Source organism: Notechis scutatus, chromosome 4 (assembly GCF_049901735.1).
Source record: "Notechis scutatus isolate UNSWTSFEM ecotype Mainland chromosome 4, rNotScu1.2, whole genome shotgun sequence".
NCBI classification, from domain to species: domain Eukaryota; kingdom Metazoa; phylum Chordata; class Lepidosauria; order Squamata; family Elapidae; genus Notechis; species Notechis scutatus.
In genome coordinates this window covers 71,570,050-71,589,927 of record NC_142012.1, presented here as the reverse complement: position 1 = coordinate 71,589,927, position 19,878 = coordinate 71,570,050, and the positions used below count along the sequence as shown (strand labels likewise).

At 42.8% G+C, this 19,878-nt stretch overlaps 1 protein-coding gene across 3 annotated transcripts in view; it reads left to right on the top strand.

Annotated features, from left to right (window-relative positions):
- STX18 (syntaxin 18) overlaps nt 1–19,878 on the top strand; it is a 58,535-nt gene that overhangs the window by 10,825 nt on the left and 27,832 nt on the right. For all 3 annotated transcript variants that reach the window (XM_087963721.1, XM_087963720.1, XM_026688528.2), the window contains exons 2-6: nt 12,507–12,574; nt 14,154–14,269; nt 14,358–14,435; nt 16,087–16,153; nt 18,107–18,219. In XM_087963721.1, coding sequence (XP_087819847.1) covers nt 14,161–14,269; nt 14,358–14,435; nt 16,087–16,153; nt 18,107–18,219 — 367 coding nt within the window. In that variant the 5' untranslated portion in view covers nt 12,507–12,574; nt 14,154–14,160. The remainder of the gene's footprint in view (nt 1–12,506; nt 12,575–14,153; nt 14,270–14,357; nt 14,436–16,086; nt 16,154–18,106; nt 18,220–19,878) is intronic.

Here is a 19,878-nt window from a genome sequence, read left to right as displayed (position 1 = left end):
GGTAGTACTGCCAACATCATTAATAAAGTTATTTCATCCTGCATACTATGTTGTTAGTTTTCCTGGGATGACCACCCATTTTTTACAGTTGGATGCACAGAGTTATATAATCTCTTATTTGTTATCTGAATTTTTTTTTTTTTTTTTTGCATTAGTTTATGAGAAGATACTGAAACTTCCCTAAATTATTTTCTTGAGATGAAGGTTGAGGCAGTATTTGTTAAATGAAATGATTAACAGTGAAGTTATTTTTCCTTTGTAATTGTTTGATCTTTTCAGTTTTTGTTAAGAACTCAGATCTACAAATTATCTATCAAATCCTATGTATTCTCCTTATCTGCTTCTAGGTAATACCATCTTATTTCTCCACTGGTAAATAAAATTAGTAGGTTTAGCTTTGTCGTGTCATAGCCTATATACCTTTACTCCTCTTTACTAAGAGGCGAGGCTGGGGGAGTCACACAAGCAAAAGGACAACAGAAGCTGGCCCCTTTTCTTCCACACCAACAAACGCCTCCTCGAAAATAAACTCCTGGTCATGCACGTTAATTTGCCACATTAAACACACAGCTGAAACCCTAATCATGGGTTTCCAGAGCTGGTTTCAAGATTCTTGGGATTTTGGTGATGAAAGCTTAAATATAAACAATCACCTATCAGTAATGATTCATGATTCCCAAGTGTTTCCGTTAAATGGAGAATCAACCCTTGTTCTTCCATAACAATATCTCTTGCCATGAAGGGGTGACCTGAAAGCATTTGCTGGAGCCTAACATGATTGTCACATTTCTCACCTCCCAAGTCTCTGGCTAAATATGGGACTCGTGGTTTAGAATCAGATGTCCTCATGCTGCTTTATGAATTTTTCCCCACTTAATGAAAGGATTGCCTTGTTACAGATTTTGGCATTTAGCAGGTAGCAAACTCCCACACGTCCAGGTATATATGGATGCTTTTTTCATTTTCAGCAGGCCTGAGGCTGATTATTTGAATTTGCTTGAGAGGTGAGAAAGAGAAATTTATGTATCGTCTAGATTGTTATCCTGCCTGTGTTACTGTACAAGTGACTCAAGGCAATGACCATATCTAATATTGCCTCCTCCTCCTCCTCCTCTTTTCCCCACAACAGCAACCCTCTGAGGTGGGGTTGGGCTGAGTGGGAGGGACTGGCCCAAGGTCACCCAGCCAGTTTTCATGTTTAAGACTGGAAAAGAGTCGTCGTCCCCCCCCCCCGTCCCCCCTCGGTTTCTAATGCAGCACCTTCACCACTAGACCAAACTGGCATCTGGCTTCCACCTCAGAGATCGTGGACTCAGGTGCCTGAAATTGCCATCACCCGTGGGCTGGCCATAGAGTCAATGGCCCTTACGTAACCATGGGTCACCACTGAGGGGGTGGGGGGGCCTCTCTGGATAAAGAGCCACAGATGAATTAAAGGGTGCTGGGAAGATCATGTACCAAACAGCATGTGATTGGCATTAATTTCAAATTTACTTTCCCACGTGAATCGGCTATCCAATTAAAATATTAATATAGTATAAGTAAAATTAATCTGTTGAACGTTCAGTGTGCGGATGGTTTAAATCCACATTGTTTGTATTTTGTATTTTGATACAAGGGTGCTTGATATTTCCTTTAGCCTAGAAATGATTGGAAGTTTAGAAGAAGTTTGTGACTTCCCTTGAAAAGTAAATTTAATGTATTAGTTCTATAATGGAAATTCAATATTTTTGATTTGTAGGAAAAATATGGGGAATGTACAAATAATAATTTGATCCCTCTGAACTCTGGAGACTATTTTCAGTTTAAACATAAAATAATTGCGATAGTGATATTTGAATTCTTGGGAGACACATGGTTTTAATGTGAGTTGCTTCATAATAGAAGTTGGCTCACTTGAATGAATTCTATGTCACCTAAAGACAAATAATGTTTAAAAAATTAGGGATTTTTTTTTGGGGGGGGTATGAAAGTCTTTGTTCCCACCCACCCCACCCACCCCCGGGTGCACGCAGGGGTGCTGCTTCTTCAGCACATGTTCACTTCTTTTGCAGCGTGGCCAAAGGAGGGTGGCGGGCACAGTTAGCCTGGGCGCCTTCTGCTGCAGTGTTGAGCATTTGCCCCTCTTAACGTGAGCCACAGAGCTCTTCCCCCACAGAGCGCCAGAGAAATCCTGCCCATTTCAAGTTTAATCCTGGCTTTGAATCTCTTCCTCTCCCTCTCACTGACCGGCTGTAACGGCCCCACCCTGGGTGCCTTTTGTTGGGATCTCTGCAGGCATCCTTCAGAGCGGACGGTGGGTCGGGCAGTGCTGGCCCTGGGCTTTCTGCTACCCTCTTGGTTGATTGCTGTTCATGGGGTAATTGTTGTTATAATTAGCTGAGCAACTGTGTATTGTTGCAGTGATGAATAGATGATGCTCATGCTAAAATAAAAGACATTTTTGTCTAAGTCCTATGCCTATTTAATGAAAACATCTATTTCTTTTTTTTAAAAAGGCAATTTTGAAAATATGCGGAATGTAGCAATTAACCTACATGCATGTATGTAATACTAGAAAACGAGCAACTTATTATATTCAAAGGGAGATCTGATAGGCTGAAATTGCTTAAAACATCAGTTATTGAAGATCTACCCTGGGGATTCTAAGAAACCATTTAACAGATGAAAGTATATTTTGAAAAGTCTGACCTTACAGCAATCATAAAATGAATGCAAACAAGGCTGCTGCTGCTGCTGCTGCTGCTTCCCCTGAAACGCAGAGAGGCCATCTGGGTCTAATCCTGTAATTACAGGCTGAGTTCAATTACCTTTTCAAACTTGGAGCAGACAGGAGACAAAGCAGCGAATGTGCGGAGAGCTTTGTCTAGACCTCTGTTGACCACAGTCTAAAAGAGGAATTTATATCTAACTGTATTTAGTGTGCTCAGGTTGGTTGGTTGTTTATTTGTTGGTTCATTTTGCTACCATGTCTTTGAATCTTGGAAACTTGTTCTCCAGCAATCCCTCAAGAAAGGGGCAAAAGCAGCTCACAGAGTGGGACTTTAGTTTTTTTTTTTTTTAAAGCTTTTTTAAAAAAATTTCAATCATAAATGGTTTTCTATCCCTATTTGCTCAAACTGTGGTCTCTAGCATACTTTGTATCATGGGCTCGTTAAGATGTAACTGAAGGGGACTTAGGTGTCCTCCCGACGAGGAAGCTGATGCTCCTCTGATGTTGTATTGCTGCTTCCTGACAAGTTTGAGGTTGGGAGCATGCAGGGTTGGGGCCAAGGGGGGGGGACAGCCCCTGGCAGGTGGGGCTTCTCTGACAGGATTGCTCTCACTGCTGAATTACCAGGTGGCCATCAGGAGGTGGGTCCTGCTGCCCCCCCCCATACTTTTAGCCACCTCACCTTAAGTGGCCTGGAGCTTGGCTTGGCTGCTAAGGCAACAGTGTCGCTGCCTGGGATGCTGGTAGGGTGGGGGGGGGGAGAGAGAGCTGGATGCTTAGTAAACCCAAGGCTGGACTCTGCCTCCCCTGCATTCCTCATGAAGGCAGTTTGGAAATTGTAGCTGCTCCAGAAGGTGGGCCAGCAAGTAGGGAGTGAGACGCCCCTCAGGTCCTTCATTACCCTTCTCCCCCAGCCCCACTGCCTTGATTGAGGCGACTGTAGTGGGACGAGGGAGCGGATGCTCCCTAAGGAAACAGGCCAGGGAGCCAGGAGCCCCCAGGGGAAGAAACGTAGGGAGGAGCCACCCTAATTGTTTGGGCTGTTTAAAAGTGGCAGTGGAAGTTTGGCAAAGTGGCCTCACAATGCAATGCAGTATAATTAGCTCATATAGTTACTACATTTCTTGTCTGTGTACCAGGGAGGGTGTTTCTGGTTGTCATCTGAATGACGTATTGCACTTCCTGGGACTTGGGCCTAGGCTTTTTCCGTGACTGCTTGTGGCTCCAGAGTCAGCCCTGACCCCTTGGGGCTTAACGGAGCCAATGGCCATGGAAACCCCCCCCCCCCCAACTGCTCTTGCTACCCTTTAGGAGAAAGCCTTTGGGGAAGAGACCTGTTTTCCCAGGCCATTGAATACTGCTGCATTCATCTCTGGCTTATGCTTATATATGTTTTAAAAAAGAGCAATTAACCTTGAAGCCCTCTGGATCTGGTGGCAGAATCCATGGGATGCCAGCCTCAGCCCGTCTGCAGTCCCTTGGGGCTGCTGCCTCTTTCTGTGAGACTGTGTCCCAACTGACTGAGTCAGTTGTAATGGGATTGGACATGGACGCTTTGAAGGCCAGCCCTCACGTATACACACAAAGGCTGGGCTTCCATGTATGTGTGAGGGCAGAAACAGCGTCTCCCTGGCTAGAGGTGGCTGTTAGTAAGAAGTCCAACTCTAGAAGGAGAAGCTGATGTTCAACTGAAGGGACTACAGGTAGGCAACGTTCCCGGGAGGAAGGCAGTTGGGAGTCTCTTGAAGACGTTCTTCCAGTTCAGTTGGCACAAGTGGTCAGAAAAAGAAGCCAAGATTCAAAGAGCTTCAGATCCCCCAAAGCGTGGGTGCTTACAGGCTGTTTCGCAGAGACATTAATTTTTGATCATTTTCTGTCTTAATGTTCCTTTGTTTTCTTCCATGAGCAGTACTGGCACTTGATGTGATGCAGATTAGGAAGCACTACAAAATGTGCCTTGCGACTGCATTAGAAATTGGGTGGCTCTTCACTGTAAACAATGTCAGAGTGAACGGAGGCAAATCTATGTGTCCCAGGGCCCAATCTGGGTCAGTCACCGGGACCAGACGTTTTGTCTTCCAAGCTTTTGGACTCGTGCCCATCTGGAGCCCGTCCCCGGGGAAGTTCTCTCTCACCGGGCAGTGTCACACCCACTGAGGAGGGAGAAGCTCCCCGAGAATGGGCTCCAGGACAAGCCTCCGGAAGCTCGGAAGACTGAGCCTCTGGGTCCCGCTGACCGACCCAGGTTGGATCCTGCGATGTAGGCGAGGTTGAAACGTTTCAATCAGAATGGTCAAGAAAAATGCCCCCTATGCAGAATTAAGTCTGCCTCAGCCATTGGGCTTCAGGTGGCTGGGGATTTAGCAGGATTGTGGTGGGAGCCGACTGGGGGGGTCCTACCATTTCATGTAAACCACAGAAGGGCAACTTTCAGGGGTTCTTTATTGGTTTCCACCACCACCACCCCAGAGCACAAAAGAGCTCAAAGTGGAGCCCAAGTGCCCAGGAACAGGAACACACCCAGCACCCAAAACGGTTTAATTTTCAAAAGTAAAATCCAGCTCCCGACTAGACAAAAGTTGCGCTTCCCCCCACCCCAAAAAAAGATCCAGGCACCCAAAAGTAATCTCATAACAGGCAGTTGGAACTTACTTTTAAGTAAGCATTCATAAACCCAAACAGTTGTTTTATAAAAAAAAAAAATCTGCTTCCATCAGTCTTTCCCTTCATGAGAGTTTCATGTGTTCAGAGGGAAGTTGACAGGGGCCTGTGAGCTCTGCTGGGAAGAAAAGGGGGTCAGCTTCACAAATTACCATCGTTTTGTTTACTTGATAGGGTTTTAAATTTATTAAGAACAAATGGAAAGGGAAAGAAATAAACGGAAATAAAATTTATTGGGAGTAAAAAGAAACGATATATTTATGTAAGTACAAATAAAATTTAATTTAGTAATTGAGAATTGTTGTAAATCAAGCGTATTTAATCAGTACAAAGTCAATTTCAATAAACATGTATTTTGCCTATTTCTTAAAGAATTACCTTCTTAGCATTTCTCAAAGCTGCTTTTGTGTTGCATTTTGTGAGGGTTGGGATCATTGTGTGAAAATATAAATATTAACTGAAGTTCTGATTAGAGTTGGGCAATAAAACAAAAAAGGGGAATATTATTAAAATCAGATGTGTCTCATATCGAAATAGAAAACGTGCACATGCCAGTCTGTGGGTCCGGTTTACATGGCGCAGCTTTCATTTATTGTTTCAACTGAAGGAAAGCTTGTCTTAACAACCACACACACCAACTTCCCTTTGTTCGTGCAGATCAAAATCAAGTAGTAAACTAAGCCTTACGTGCTTTCTTCAACTCAAGTAGCTTACTCAGAAGCAAGCAGGCCGAGGATTGGATCTGGACAAAGCGCCCCAAACAGGCCCACAAGACGGGCAGAGTTTCATTTACTGAGATGTATTAGAGGAGCCATCTTTGGGCTGCCCTCCCACCCGCTGGCTGAGTGGGAGAAAAGCCCTGAGGAGGATTGAGAGCTAACTCAGAGATAAAGTCAGCCTTCCTCTTTGTCTTCCCCTCTAGTTAAACAAGGACAGAAATGAAAAGAGTTGCTCAAAAGCTGGGTGCTTGAGGGAGGGACGTGCTTCCGCTAATGCCACTCCTGGGACATGGGATGCAGCAGAAGAAAAGAGAGACGAAATAAAACATCAGGACCGGGAGAGTTTGTGTAAAAAACTCGCTTTCCCACTAGGCTGTGTCTCATCCGAGTCCATTCTGAGGAATGGAAACACCTGGTGGGATTACTTTTTCATATTTTCTGAGCGCAGCTTAGTTTTCCAGTGAATTAATTGGTTGTCTTTTAAAGTGCTTCACAGGAGAACATTAATTTCTTGTTATTCCAGCTCATTCACTTTCTCTCTTCAGTCGACTGACTTATTCCTCTACACAGTGCAGGAGGAGAGAAGCCCTCGGTTGGTTTGCTGCTTAACACCCCCCTCCCACCCACTCCCGTACACCAAAATAGGCGGAAATTCTCCAGGCCGAATTTGGATTATTATTATTTTTGGGTTTTATCTCTATAGGGGATTTGCTTCCTTTGAACTCTTGGTTTAATTTCTGTTTCTGTTTAAATGTCTAGAAGGATGTCTAGAAGGCCTAGAAACAGTTGAGCAGTGTTTCTAGATAAAATGTGCAACCTGTGCTTGTTAAAGAAGTAAAAGTCCGTTTCTCCTTGTTGATACAAACCAGAAGCTGAGCCAGATAGATCATTAGAGGCAGCCAGAATGTCTCCAGCTTTTCTGCCCTCCCCTCCCCCTACAGGAATTAAACCTTTTTTTGTTTTAAGATTCCCTTTCTGGGGAGGAATTGATCTGAATGACCCTTTAAAAAAAAGTTTTAACTTGTTGCTGAAAGGCTGACCGGTCCTGTGCATGGTCTGGACCAACCGCCAGAGTGTGGCGCCCTCCTCATCACTGGGCAGAGAGGGGACAGCAGCTCAGGCCCTCCAGGCCCCTGCCCCGCTCCTTGGCAGCAGCGGGTCTGGGGAGCAGTGAAGGAGCTGGGCAGTCAGGGAGCCTAGCTGTGGGCCTGGTGGCGGAGGGAAGGCCAGGCCTTGGGCTCAGCTCGCTAATTGGATGCCACTTTGAAGGCTTATAAGCTTCTATGGATCATAAGCTTCCTAACAGACAGGAAGCAGCAGGTGAAGCTAGGCGGAATCACATCTGATACCTGTACAATTAGTACAGGGGCCTCCCAAGGCTGTGTGCTATCTCCACTTCTCCCTATATACCAATGACTGCATCTCAAACGATCCATCTATTAAAATACTGAAGTTTGCAGATGATACAGCAGTGATTGGTCTCATTCGAGACAACAGCAAATCCGCATACAGACAGGAGGTTGTACAACTTGCCTCGTGGTGTAACTGGAACAATCTGGAACTCAAAACCGTAGAAATGGTGGTAGACTTTAGGAGAAACCCTCCCATACTACCACCTCTTACAATACTAGACAACACAGTATCAACAGTGGAGACCTTCAAATTTCTAGGTTCTATCATATCACAAGAGTTAAAATGGACACCTAATATCAAAAAATCACCTAATATCAAAAAAGCACAACAAAGAATGCTCTTCCTGCGCCAACTCAGGAAGTTCAAACTGCCCAAGGAGCTGCTGATACCGTTCTACAGAGGAATGATTGAGTTTGTCATCTGCACCTCTATAACTGTCTGGTTTGGTTCTGCAACCCAACAGGACAGACACAGACTCCAGAGTAATTAGGACTGCAGAAAAAACAATTGCTACCAACAGGTCCATGGAGGACCTGTATCCTGCACAAGTCAAAAAGAGGGCTGTGAAAATATCTACAGCTGCTCACATCCCGAACATAAACTATTTCAACTTCTACCCTCAAGACAACGCTATAGAGCACTGCACACCAGAACAACGCCCATCCCCTCCCACTTGTGACTGTAACTTTGTCACTTGCATCCTTACAATCTATATTGACTGTTTCCTAGTATGATTTGATTGCTTATTTGTACCATGACTATTATTAAGTGTTGTTCTGTCCAGCCAGATATAGTTAGTTAGGAATTGGGAGCTGTCCCCTTAAGGGAATGCATCATGGTAAATGCAGTTAAGGTATCCTGGGAAATGTAGTCCATGTCATGTGGCCACATCTGTAATCCTGATTGGTCACTGAACTGACCCTTTGTTGGGATGGTGGGAGGTCCCTTCACTCTTGCCTGAACTCAGCCTCCTGCTAGTATATCTACTACGATGGGATGAAATATGGGATAGAAAGATCACTATCATTTTACACTACGATTTCAACTATGCAAAGAATTGGACATTAGATGCATCTCGACATAACTGTGAGTTACCTTGAGGATACCTAATATAATCCAATAAAAGAAAGGTATGGAAGATTTTTTAGAGTTAGTCTATCTGTCTTTATATTCAGCAAGTGAATCAAAGGACAGAATAGTAAAATGATAAGTAGATCTGAGTTCCTGCAATCCCATTTGTAAAAAGACTAAAAGTAATTTGAATTTTGTGATAAAGCAAAGTAATATTGAAGCCAGGAGTGAATGTGAAATGCCAAGCTCTCTGTGCCTCGTTCTCCTTTGAAGCAACAAGCTTTCAAATCCAGTGTGAATTGGCAGGGAGGGGCAAGAAATCCTCACCTTCTCCATTTACACAAGAGACTTTCAAACGTCCTATTCTCTGGCTTAATCTGCGTCTTCCCATTATTGGCCAAAGTAACCTTACAACCTGTTTGGAATTGAAGGAAGGGGCCAGGTATTCCCTATCTATGTCTCTCTCCAGTTACAAACCCTTTCCAAACGCAATGGAAAGTTTGAGAAATCTTGCATGTATTGCTAAAAGGAAAGGCTTTGCATTTCTTATGCTCTCGGCTGCTTCGAAGAGGCAATACAGGAGGTCTCTCCAGCTATTTTACAACCACTCTGGGCAGTTTATTGGGGGTCATAAATCATTAGTGAAGGACCGTTCCTCTTCAAAGCAATGGAGCACATTCCTCCTCCCAAGTCACAAGGCTGATTCAAGCAAGCTATCTGAACAAAACAATTCAAGGAGCAATTTCTTTTGTTTAAAAGCCTAATGTTTCTTCATCTCCTCTCCTTTCTAAAAAATTAAAAGCATAACACGGCAACAGTGCATGCAACTTACTGAAGTATTTTTCCTAATGAATTTTTCCCTTCCAGCGAAATTGGTTGACACTCAACTATTAGCTTACAGCACCATCTGAAGTAGGCAATAAATTCCTTTGGGCAATCAGCAAACTTCATAGCCAGGAGGCTCACCCCCCTAAAGAGAGAAATCAGATCTAGGCAAAGCAGCCTACAGCACCATCTGGTGGTCAAGTAGAAATTTCACAGAGAATTCAAAAAAAAATTTTTTAAACTGGTCTAGCTCCACCTTGTGGCCAGTAATAAATTTACAGGAAGTTTCCTGAATTTAACCAGTGTTCAACCAGTGAAAATTCTATTTTATGTAACTCTTGTGGAAACACAGGCAGATGCCTTCGCACCATCCATCCCGACAGCCTTCCGATGCCCTTTGGCACCATCGAAAACAATACCGGTCCACCCTAAAAGGCAGCCGGCGACCAGTAGACTTTCACTAACACGCTCCACATGGGCAAATGTCTTCGCAACATCCAGTTCAACCACTTGTCAAAGCCCCTTAGAACTGTTGGAAGCAAGAGTGCCTGTCCACCCTAAATGGCCACCAGAGGCAACCAGCAGACTTTCACCAAGAATTTCTACACCAGACCGGTCACCAACCTAGTGACTGTGAAGAAAGGCTGAACTTGAAGATTGAACCTCAAGCTTTGCATGCTTTGCTTTGTTTGATGCTTTGTTAATGTTTACTGTTTATCTTAGTTATATAGTTAACTGCTATTCAGTTAGTATTATTCTTTACTGTTTATCTTAGTTATACGGTTCCTGGCTCTTTAGTTAGTGGAATTTATAATTCCAGGCGGGGAGTGTGCTGTCCAGCCAGATATAGTTAGTTAGGAATTGGGAGCTGTCCCCTTAAGGGAATGCATCATGGTAAATGCAGTTAAGGTATCCTGGGAAATGTAGTCCATGTCATGTGGCCACCTCTGTAATCCTGATTGGTCACTGAACTGACCCTTTGTTGGGATGGTGGGAGGTCCCTTCACTCTCTTGCCTGAACTCAGCCTCCTTCTACCATATCTACTACAATGGGATGAAATATGGGATAGAAAGATCACTATTATTTTACACTACAATTTCAACTATGCAAAGAATTGGACATTAGATGCATCTTGACATAACTGTGAGTTACCTTGAGGATACCTAATATAATCCAATAAAAGAAACTTTGTATGGAATAATTTGTAGGGTTATTCTATCTGTCTTTGTATTCAGCAAGCGAATCAAAGGACAGAATAAGTGTTGTACCTGATGATTCTTGACTTTCGACGAATGTATCTTTTCCTTTATGTACATAGAGAGCATTTGCACCAAAGACAAATTCCTTTTGTGTCCAATCACTCTTGGCTAATAAAAGAATTCTATTCTATTCTAACCTGGGCAGGATTTCCTAGGGCTTTCCTGTCCTTGAAGCAATTTTGGTGGGAGTTTCTGCAGGCTTTGATCAAAGGTGGGAGGGAGGGAGGCAGGGAAAGCTCTCCCTTTCCAGAGGCCCGAGCGAGTGGGGTGGGGCTCCTGATGTTCTCCCAGACTCCTTCCCAAAGTCTGTGGCTGCTGCTGCTGCTGCTGCTGCTGCTGAGTGGGGTGGAGGGGCTCCAATGTGCCAGCAGGCCAGAGGCATGCCCTCTGAAGCACAGGCAGGCAGGCTCTGGGGCAACTTTGTCTTCCCCAGAGAGAGAAGAGAAGCCGCATGGCTTTCCTTCTTGGCAGCTTTTCCAGAGAGGGGAGGAAACAGCCCCCTCTGGTCTCTACTGTAATTCCAGACCCCAAAGAAGGGAGAGAGGCCGCTCCACCTCAGTCCTGACCCTTATTTCTAGACCGGCGGTAGGTGAGCCGATGAGGCCTTGATCTCAACCTGGACCCTAAGTGTCATTTTTCTGGGCTCCGCGATCCTCACCTTTTGGGCTCAAAGGGTGGTTATGTGGGTTGAGAAAATTTGAAGGGGAAATAATTTCTACTGTGGCAAATAAATTGGGATCAGTTTAACTTACTATTTTAATTGCATTTGCACATATGGATGACATCGGGACTACTTTTTAAGCAGCAATAAAAATCCTTATTTGAAAATTATTTTACATTATATTTGTATTTTAATACATGTTTTCAGGTATTTCCTAACAAGGCATGACAAACTGAGGCCATGTAAAGATGACTAATCTGGAACATGAAATATTAATTCTTTTAATATGACCTGATAAAATCCTCAAGTGAGGGTGAGATGAGATGCTGAAAGTGAATAATTAGTAGGATCCGGCAAATGGTAGAAGAAATGACAGAAAGGGAAAGGAATGCAGCTGCCTAACAACTCTAGTGGTAGCTAAAAATTAGCAGCACAGCAGCCTGGAGAGCCACATTTCTCAACCAGCCACTGTCAAGACATGTGGACTACACTTCCCAGGATTCCATGCTGGCTGGGGAATTCTAGGAGTTGAAGTCCACAGAATCTCAGCTTTAGCTGCCAGAATGGCAGCGTCTCTGAGGAGAGGAGAGGCCCAGTGTCTTCTTGTGGGGCACCATCTTCTGTGCTGTTCAGGCTGCTAAAAGGTGGCCGTCTCTATTACAATAGTGGAGCTTTTTCTCCTTTTCCTTTTCTTCCTCTCCAGGCTCAAAGTTGACTCAGCCTTCCATCCTTCCGAGGTTGGTAAAATGAGGGTTAGGGCCAATAGGCTGACTCCGTGAAGCGCTTGAAGAGGGCTGTGAAGCACTGTGAGGCGGTCTAAGGGCTACTGTGGCTATTGTTATTTCAGCCTTCTGTTGAAGTTCAGAGGCAGCTTTTCTTGGGCCAACAAAAGGGGAACCTCTGAAAAGCGAGTGTCCCCTGGACCTTCCCCTTTGCACGGGGGGGGGGGGGAGCGGGGGCTGGCAGGACTTTCCTTTTCTCTCCATCTCCCAGGTCGTGCCTTGCCCTAGCCCCAAAACTGATTGGGGGCAAAGTCGGAAGAAGCGGCCTTGGATTGCTAAGTGCAGGCAATAGAGGCTGTGGGATCTTCATTGCTTGGAAGTCTAGCAAGTAATAATTGGGCACATAGAGAAACCTGTTATATACATGATTAAATGTAATTTTGACTATTCGTTCATTTTAGGTTAATAACATTGGAAAACTCAAAGACTTCCTTCTGCAGCACCGGAAAGATTACATTAATGCTTATAGGTAAGTGTTATGATTGAAAAAGTGAAAATTGACAGTTGTGAGAAAAAATAGATACCAGTTTTTCAGTCTGACACTGAATTTAGTGGCATGGTACAAAGCTTAATTATTATCCTTGGAGTGGGAAAAAGAAAGTTTATACACTGTAAATTGGAGGGCTGTTCTGAAGGGCTGAATCCCAGCTGATGCTTGGGAGCATTTTAATATGTCATTGCCACCCTTTCTGTGAGAGGCTTCTGGAATGGTAATAAAGGCACCAGGATGCATAGTTTTCAGTGGTTGTGGGGTGGTTGGGTGAGGAATATAACAAATAGGTGTCCCTGGTTGCTACTTGATTTTTATAGTGTGGCCCTATAAGAACATAAATAAACAGGCTACTAGCTGATGCAAATTCTGCTAATTCTAATTATTTTAATAGGCCCTTATTGTGTCAGGTAAGCAAGTGTGGTCACAAAAATGGGAAAGGAGCAGAAATGTGAGTATTTATTTAGAATAAGGAAGTTTATGCTGCAGTCCCTCTCTTCTTTTTTTTATAAAGTTTTTTCATTTTTTACACATCTCTTCAAGTGAGCAACATGATTCCAGGTTACAACATTTATACATAGTCGTAATTGCATTTCCAACTTATCTAATTTCATATCAAATCATTATCTATTCCATTGATCTTTAAATAAGTTCTCACTTCATATTTCAATTCATTAATCCAATATCAAAAACATTTCATCCTCACTCATATTTTCAACTCTTTATCCCCTATTATTTCCATTTTCAGCTTACCACCTATTTTATTTTATATTATTTATTATTATCTTCATTAACTTTCTCAAAGCTGATATATAATAAACAGTCAAAAAAGAGTAAAAATAAAATAAAACTAATATATTCAGGATCCACATGGTATATCCCCAGTCTACAATAAATTTTATATTTATTCCAGAGATTTTCATATAACCATTTCATATTTTTTCTTTCTTTCCACTTAGCCAAAGTTTACCAATAAAATTTTATTAAATTTTCATTCTCCTCCTTTTTAATCATAGTTGTATATTCTCATTACAAATACTTTACATTCCAATATAATCCTTTCTGATTTATCATATTCTCTATTTTCTCATATCCTTTATATAATCAATTATATTTTCTATTTCATGTCTAATATAATATGTATACACTAAAGAAAAAAAGAGAGAATTAAGTTTCCTTTTTGTTTCCATTTAGCCAAGTTTAACCTATAAAATTTTATTTAATTTTCATCACACTTTTTGGTCATAATAGCATAATTTTTTCCAGTTTACCATATTCTCTGTTTTTCTAATATCATTTAGATAATCAATTACATATTTTATATGTAAAGGATTTGAAAGCAACAAAGCTTTCTTAATTTCTCTCCCTCTATCTTCATTTTTCTCATATATAAGGAAAGGTTTCTTCTTTGAGTTGGATGTTACATTATAGCTCTGAGGCAGGTAATCAATTTTCATAGTCAACATTCATTATCCTTTCCTAAAGAGTGTGCAAAGTACTATGCTGTCCTGAGCTTTTCTTCAGAAAACAGGGCTGAACTATTGGCTGTCTTTTCCAGCCACCTCATGTCTGAGTATGTGCGAATGTCCGACACTGACCGAGATCAGATTGACCAAGATGCCCAAATCTTCATGAGAACCTGTGCTGATGCAATTCAGCAGCTCAGAGCAGAAGGTAATTGGAGCAACACATGTGGTGGCTTTAGCCAGATGGGTGGAGAGCTCTTTTGAGAAAAATAGCATTCTGTATCTTTTCATTTCAGCACACAAGGACATCCATTCCCCACAAGTGAAGCAGCACCGAGAAACGGTTTTGGATTTCATTGCAGACTACTTAAAAAGTATCAGTTTTGCTTGAAATAACAATCCTTGTGTTTATGTGTTTTGCAAAATTAGTCTCTGCTGTTGTGACCACTTAAGCAGAATCATTTTCAGAAATTCTTTTCCATAGGAGGGCCAATTGAAAAGCAAGGTCTCCAGGGAGAAAGGAATCTGCCAATATCTGGAAGAATCTGGCTGGCAACTGGAGGCTGAAGGCAGTGGCCAAACTCAGCCTGGTGGATCGTAGTTTCTATGGACAGTGATATAAAACTGAGTTAAACAATATAAAACTGAGTTAAACAAACAAACATACAAGCTTTTTAACTGCTTGGAAAGAGACAAAGGGTTCTTAATAAGTCCACTGGATAGTAGTGAGCCAATGAAAAAGACATGACCATATTTAAAACAGCAGAAAACATTTCATTAGCATCCGTTTTTAATAATACCTCCATTTTTTTCCTAGTGCAGAACCAATTTTCTACCTCCTAAATCTTGAAATCTACTCGTGTAGTCACTAGGAGTTGAAAATAGCTTGGTGGCACATGATCATTCAATTCCTGAAATAATCCTCTTTTCTCCAAATAAGATAAAAAAAATGACATATAGCTAATAACAGAGTCACATTGTTCATTTTCCATAATATTGGACTCCCCATTTTCTTGCTGCTGTTAAAAAAAAAAAGGAAAACATTTTGTATGCCCATTTATGCACCAAACCTTTTTTATGCAATCTAAAATGACTTTATTAATTTTAGAAGTAGGGTAAGACAATGCAGTTTTTAAAATGCTCCATGTATTTCCTATTGTATATTACTGCAGTTACTCTTATTGAACAAGATAACCTTCACCAATGTCCCAATATTCAAAACATTGCTGGTGAGAAATACCTATGCAAGTTATCTTTGGCCCAAAGGTTTAGCCACTCTACTATCCCAAATAAATTTGGAAAACTTTTAAGTTTAATTTTTTTTGTAATAAAGATATGTAAATGATCAGGTCTGGGAGATTTTACTGTGGTTATGCTTAAAATGAGAAATAGAAAATAATAATTTAAATGATCAAATCATTTTTATACAGAAGAAGTTGGTTTATTATGTTATAAAAATTGCTACAAAAAATAAATGCAACCATGATTTATAAATCAGGAATACTGCTATTCTGTATAAGTCATTTTTTTAAAAAAAAAGATAGGAGGGCATGTAATAAAATAGAGTTGGCAGTAAATTTGAGAACACGAGATTGTACTCCAAGCCTACAAACTTGAAATTGGGCACGTATATTCCTCTTGGCTTCTAGAGGCTCACTAAGAAAGGATTTTTTGAAATGACCATCTGAGCATTTAGTGTATTTCCTATATTATTATTATTAACACGCTCTGATGCTAAGGAGTTCTACTCCCGCATCCCACCTGAAAGAAAGAAATCTCTTCCAAAGGCAAAACACAAGCACAGGAGAGGAGTTTTAGTTTTACTTTCACAGCAGCAAGCAGCTTTAGTACAGAACAGTTGAGCTAAGCCACGCCCAGGCTCCTTGCTGTCTCCTTGCTCACACAGCAAATACTATTTCAGTTTCCAAACAGCCCTCACCATACCGATGTATGCTGGTAGGGAGAAGCAGACTCCCCCCGCCCCCTTATTTCCCTCCCCAAAAACTATTCTACTCTCTTTCACAGGAGTGTGCAAGCTGTACTCGGAGCAAAGAGCAATACGGGTCAAGCGCGTAGTGGATAAAAAGAGATTGTAAGTGAGATTTTTGTTACTGCATTGGAAGGCCTGGTCCGTTGCTGTACAAACTTCTTGGTTTTTCAGAAAAAAAAAGATTAAATTTGCTTCCAGTATTGGTTCTTTGCAATATCCTGTAAACTTAACAAGCATTGTAAGCGTTTCTTTTTAAACTTATCCAGAATTTTATATAGATCCCCCCTTTCTTTCTTTTTTGCAGAGTGATAATGTATCTCATTGTATTTTACCTGAATTCAGTGGGATTTTCTTTTTGAACAGTTACACTTAAGTTTATTATACAACGTTGTTAATTCAGCACTGAAGGTAACTGTGTACAGTAGTAAGGATACAATGCACAAGGGGCTGAGCCCTTTTCTGGACTGTTCCTATAATTACGTCATGCAGCATAATTAACCAGAGGGAATAATAAGCCCACTACACAGGTTGGCATGGATTATGTAATCAGGAGAAGTGAATGAAGCACCCTGAATACACGGTGCCCTGGGGTGGGGGGGCAAATTACCTTAAGGAAAGAGAACAAACTGTTTCACCCTCTCAAGAAATTTCCATATCCTGCTCAGAATACGAACCTCCCAAAGCTGTTTTTCCGTGTGTGTGTGTGTGTGTGTGTGTGTGTCTAGGGGCTGCAATTGCACAGTGCTGGGGAGGGCGACAGGTTTTCCATTTCTAAAGTAATATTGAACACATTTAAACTTCTGTGTGGCAATAATCAAATAATCAACTAATATTGAATATCTATAAATTGTTTATTTTGAACTATTCTTCCTTGCTTTCATTTTTGCAAAATACCCTTTTAAATTGGGAAAAAAAGAATTGCCCAGCAGCCTAACTCTGTAGGGCAAAATGAATCAATCCCCTTTTATGCCCTATAAAAGATCTTGAGGGAGCATTGACTCATTTCCGCTCATCAGACATATCCCTCTGTCACTGTTGCTTGTCATGTTCATGGCAACGAGCATAGTATAATTCTAATCCACCCACAATTGAAGTGATGTGTGTATGATTCAAACGTGACTTAAAATCAGTAAAAGCCAGAGCATAAGTAGCACGGGAAGGATTAAAATAAAAGGAGAGTTCAGGGTAATGCTGGCCATTACAAGGACCAACTGACCACGAAACTGTCTGGCTGACGAGGCGGTCTCTCTTCTGAAAAGACTACCTCAATGGAGGGAAAATTGGCTTCCTTGGGAGGACCTCCCCACCCTCAGGGCTTCCAGGGGAGAAGCCCCTTCCCCACATAGGGCATCTGGAAAGGGAAGCCCCAGGAGGAGAGCTGCTGAATGTGACCCAAGTGTCAGGCGTGGCATCCTGGCCTGGCACCCCCCCCGCAGCTGCCTTTAAACACAGTAGAGAAATAAAACCAACAAAGTGGGGGGGGGGGTTTCTTCCTACCATGTCTAATAACACATTTATAGCTAGCCTAAATTAGATTTTTTTTTTTCTGTAGAGCAATTGTTAAATCTAGAGGTGATTACAGAATAAGAAAAGCAAAATCCGGAATCATAGGAAGCCACCCTCTGATTTTAAATGCAATTGTTGATTTCTCTTGGATCTTCCATCCTTAGGCACCTGATGTACTCCTCGGGAGTAAAATCATCCTTGTTTTGAACTCGGCCCCTGGGGACCAAAGGGATGAGGTCTTCTTCTCGGTTTATTGGCAGCAGGGCCTGAGAGGTGTCCTCCTGCCTTCTTCCAAGATGTATTTCAGCTTCTCAGTCTGGTGTTCCCAGGTAGCCCCCAGTCCCAAACCTGACCTGCCCTGACTGGGTCCAGACAGGGTTGCCAGGAATGATTCCGCCCAAACCAGCCTTTAAACAGCTGTCAATGACTTGGCTCGTTAGGAAAGGTTTCTTTTATCAGAAAGGCAGGCAGGCAGGCAGGCTTTCCAGGCTGGTGGGTGGAAAGGAGGAGAGCAGCCTTTGGTTTACCTCTCGTGTTTTGTTCCTTTAGATCCAGGCTTGAACCTGAGCAAAGCAGTAAGTCTCCAGGAAGAGTGCCCGAGACAGAGGTGGAGGCTCCTCCAGAAGAATTGGAAGAAAAACTCACCAGGGAAGGCAACCGAGGTGGTAATCCCTTCCTGCCTGTAAAATCACAACATCCATGCTTTAAATGTTGTATAATGTTGAGGCTCATACGGCTTCCGGTTGGGTAATTTCCTCTTTATTAACTCAGGAAAAATAGTTTTCAGTTATTTATCATTATGACACATTTACAGTGTGTTTGTTTCCTGAAAGCGAAATGGTACATTTCATGGGTTTCAGAAGAGGCCCAGTACCAATTCTGGCTCTCTCATTGTGGAGCCTTCCAGTCAGTGGGGCCTGTTTTCCTCCCTGCTGGAGGAGGGTTTCTGCTCCAGCAGTTGCGGACTTCTGGCTCTGCGACTTCTACTGGAACTCGCTCAGGGAGGGGAGAGGTTTCCGTAGATGGCAAAGAGGAGCATCCCTTGGCAGGGCCAGGAGAAGAAAAAGCCACAGCCCAGTGTGTCTCGGGTGTGTTTCCCCTGGAGGGCAACGCGGCCCTCCATCTTCTGGAGAAGAGATTTCACCCAGGGTCCCAAGGATGGAAAGAAGAGAAGCTTGGGCTTCCTCTCAGGGGAGAAATCCAATTGCTCTGCCAAAAAGGATGCTCACGGGGGGGGGGGGCTGGGGGAGGAATGGGGAACTCAGGAGTGAGAGGAGCAGCATCAGCCCTCCACAAACTAGACCCAAGAACAACAGAAGTCTGTTACCTACCAAGTACAAAGATCCTGGCTGTTTGGCCATAGTTTGTAAAATCAGAAGTTTTTACCACTTAATGTGCTGATCATCACCATCCTTTTCTTCGATTTCGTGTCAGAACTAGTGACCTTCTCAAAAGAGGCTGGAAAAGACTATGAGAAGGATTCTAAGTTGCTAGGGAGGAAGGCGGAAGAATTGGGCATGGATGTGGTCTATACCTCCAGCTGAAGGTCAAGGCCACAGAAGGAATGAAGGATTTTGGAGCCGAACTGCTGATTCGAGAGAGTCTTGTTGAGACTCCACAGAGCATCTACAGGGAGGTTCCTGGTGAGAGATAGACTGGGAAGAGGGGATTTGGAAGGTGTTTTGCTGAGGTCATCTGGAGCGTTTTAAAATAGATCTGGAGGGGAAAGGAGGCCAATATCCAGAACCACATTCAAGCTACAGAATTCTGTTGAAGATAAGCAGTTGTATTCCTGGCTGCCTTTCTTGCCTGGACTACCTCAGACTACCTACATGACACTCTGCGAGATCTGAGAATACCCCTCCCACTCCTCACTTTTACTTGCCTGAAAATAGGGAGAGTCCTTTCTGAGACATTTTCACCTCTCCATCTTCAGACTCAAATTTTACTTCTCTAGGCTGAAGTCATCACACCCCACTTCACTGGGCCTCTGACACCTCAAGCAGACTTGACCAGTTGGAGTCCAACTTGGTGCAGATCTGAGCAACTTTGTCAGCCAGATAGCCAGAATATGCCTTGCCGCAACCTCGCGGACGATCCAGCGACCTGTCACTGCCTAACAAGGATCAGGTCCCTCCAAAATGGGCTGTTGGGTAGCTATTGACAAACACAACAGGGCAGATGAGTACATTTTGCCATCCTTGTTGCCGTAGGTGATCCAGACTATGGGCCATGTTTGCTCAGATTTGCTCTTACGTCTTCCATCGCTTGGGGTGCTTCATGTTCTGGAACTCTTCCGTAAACTGCGCTCTGGGAACAGC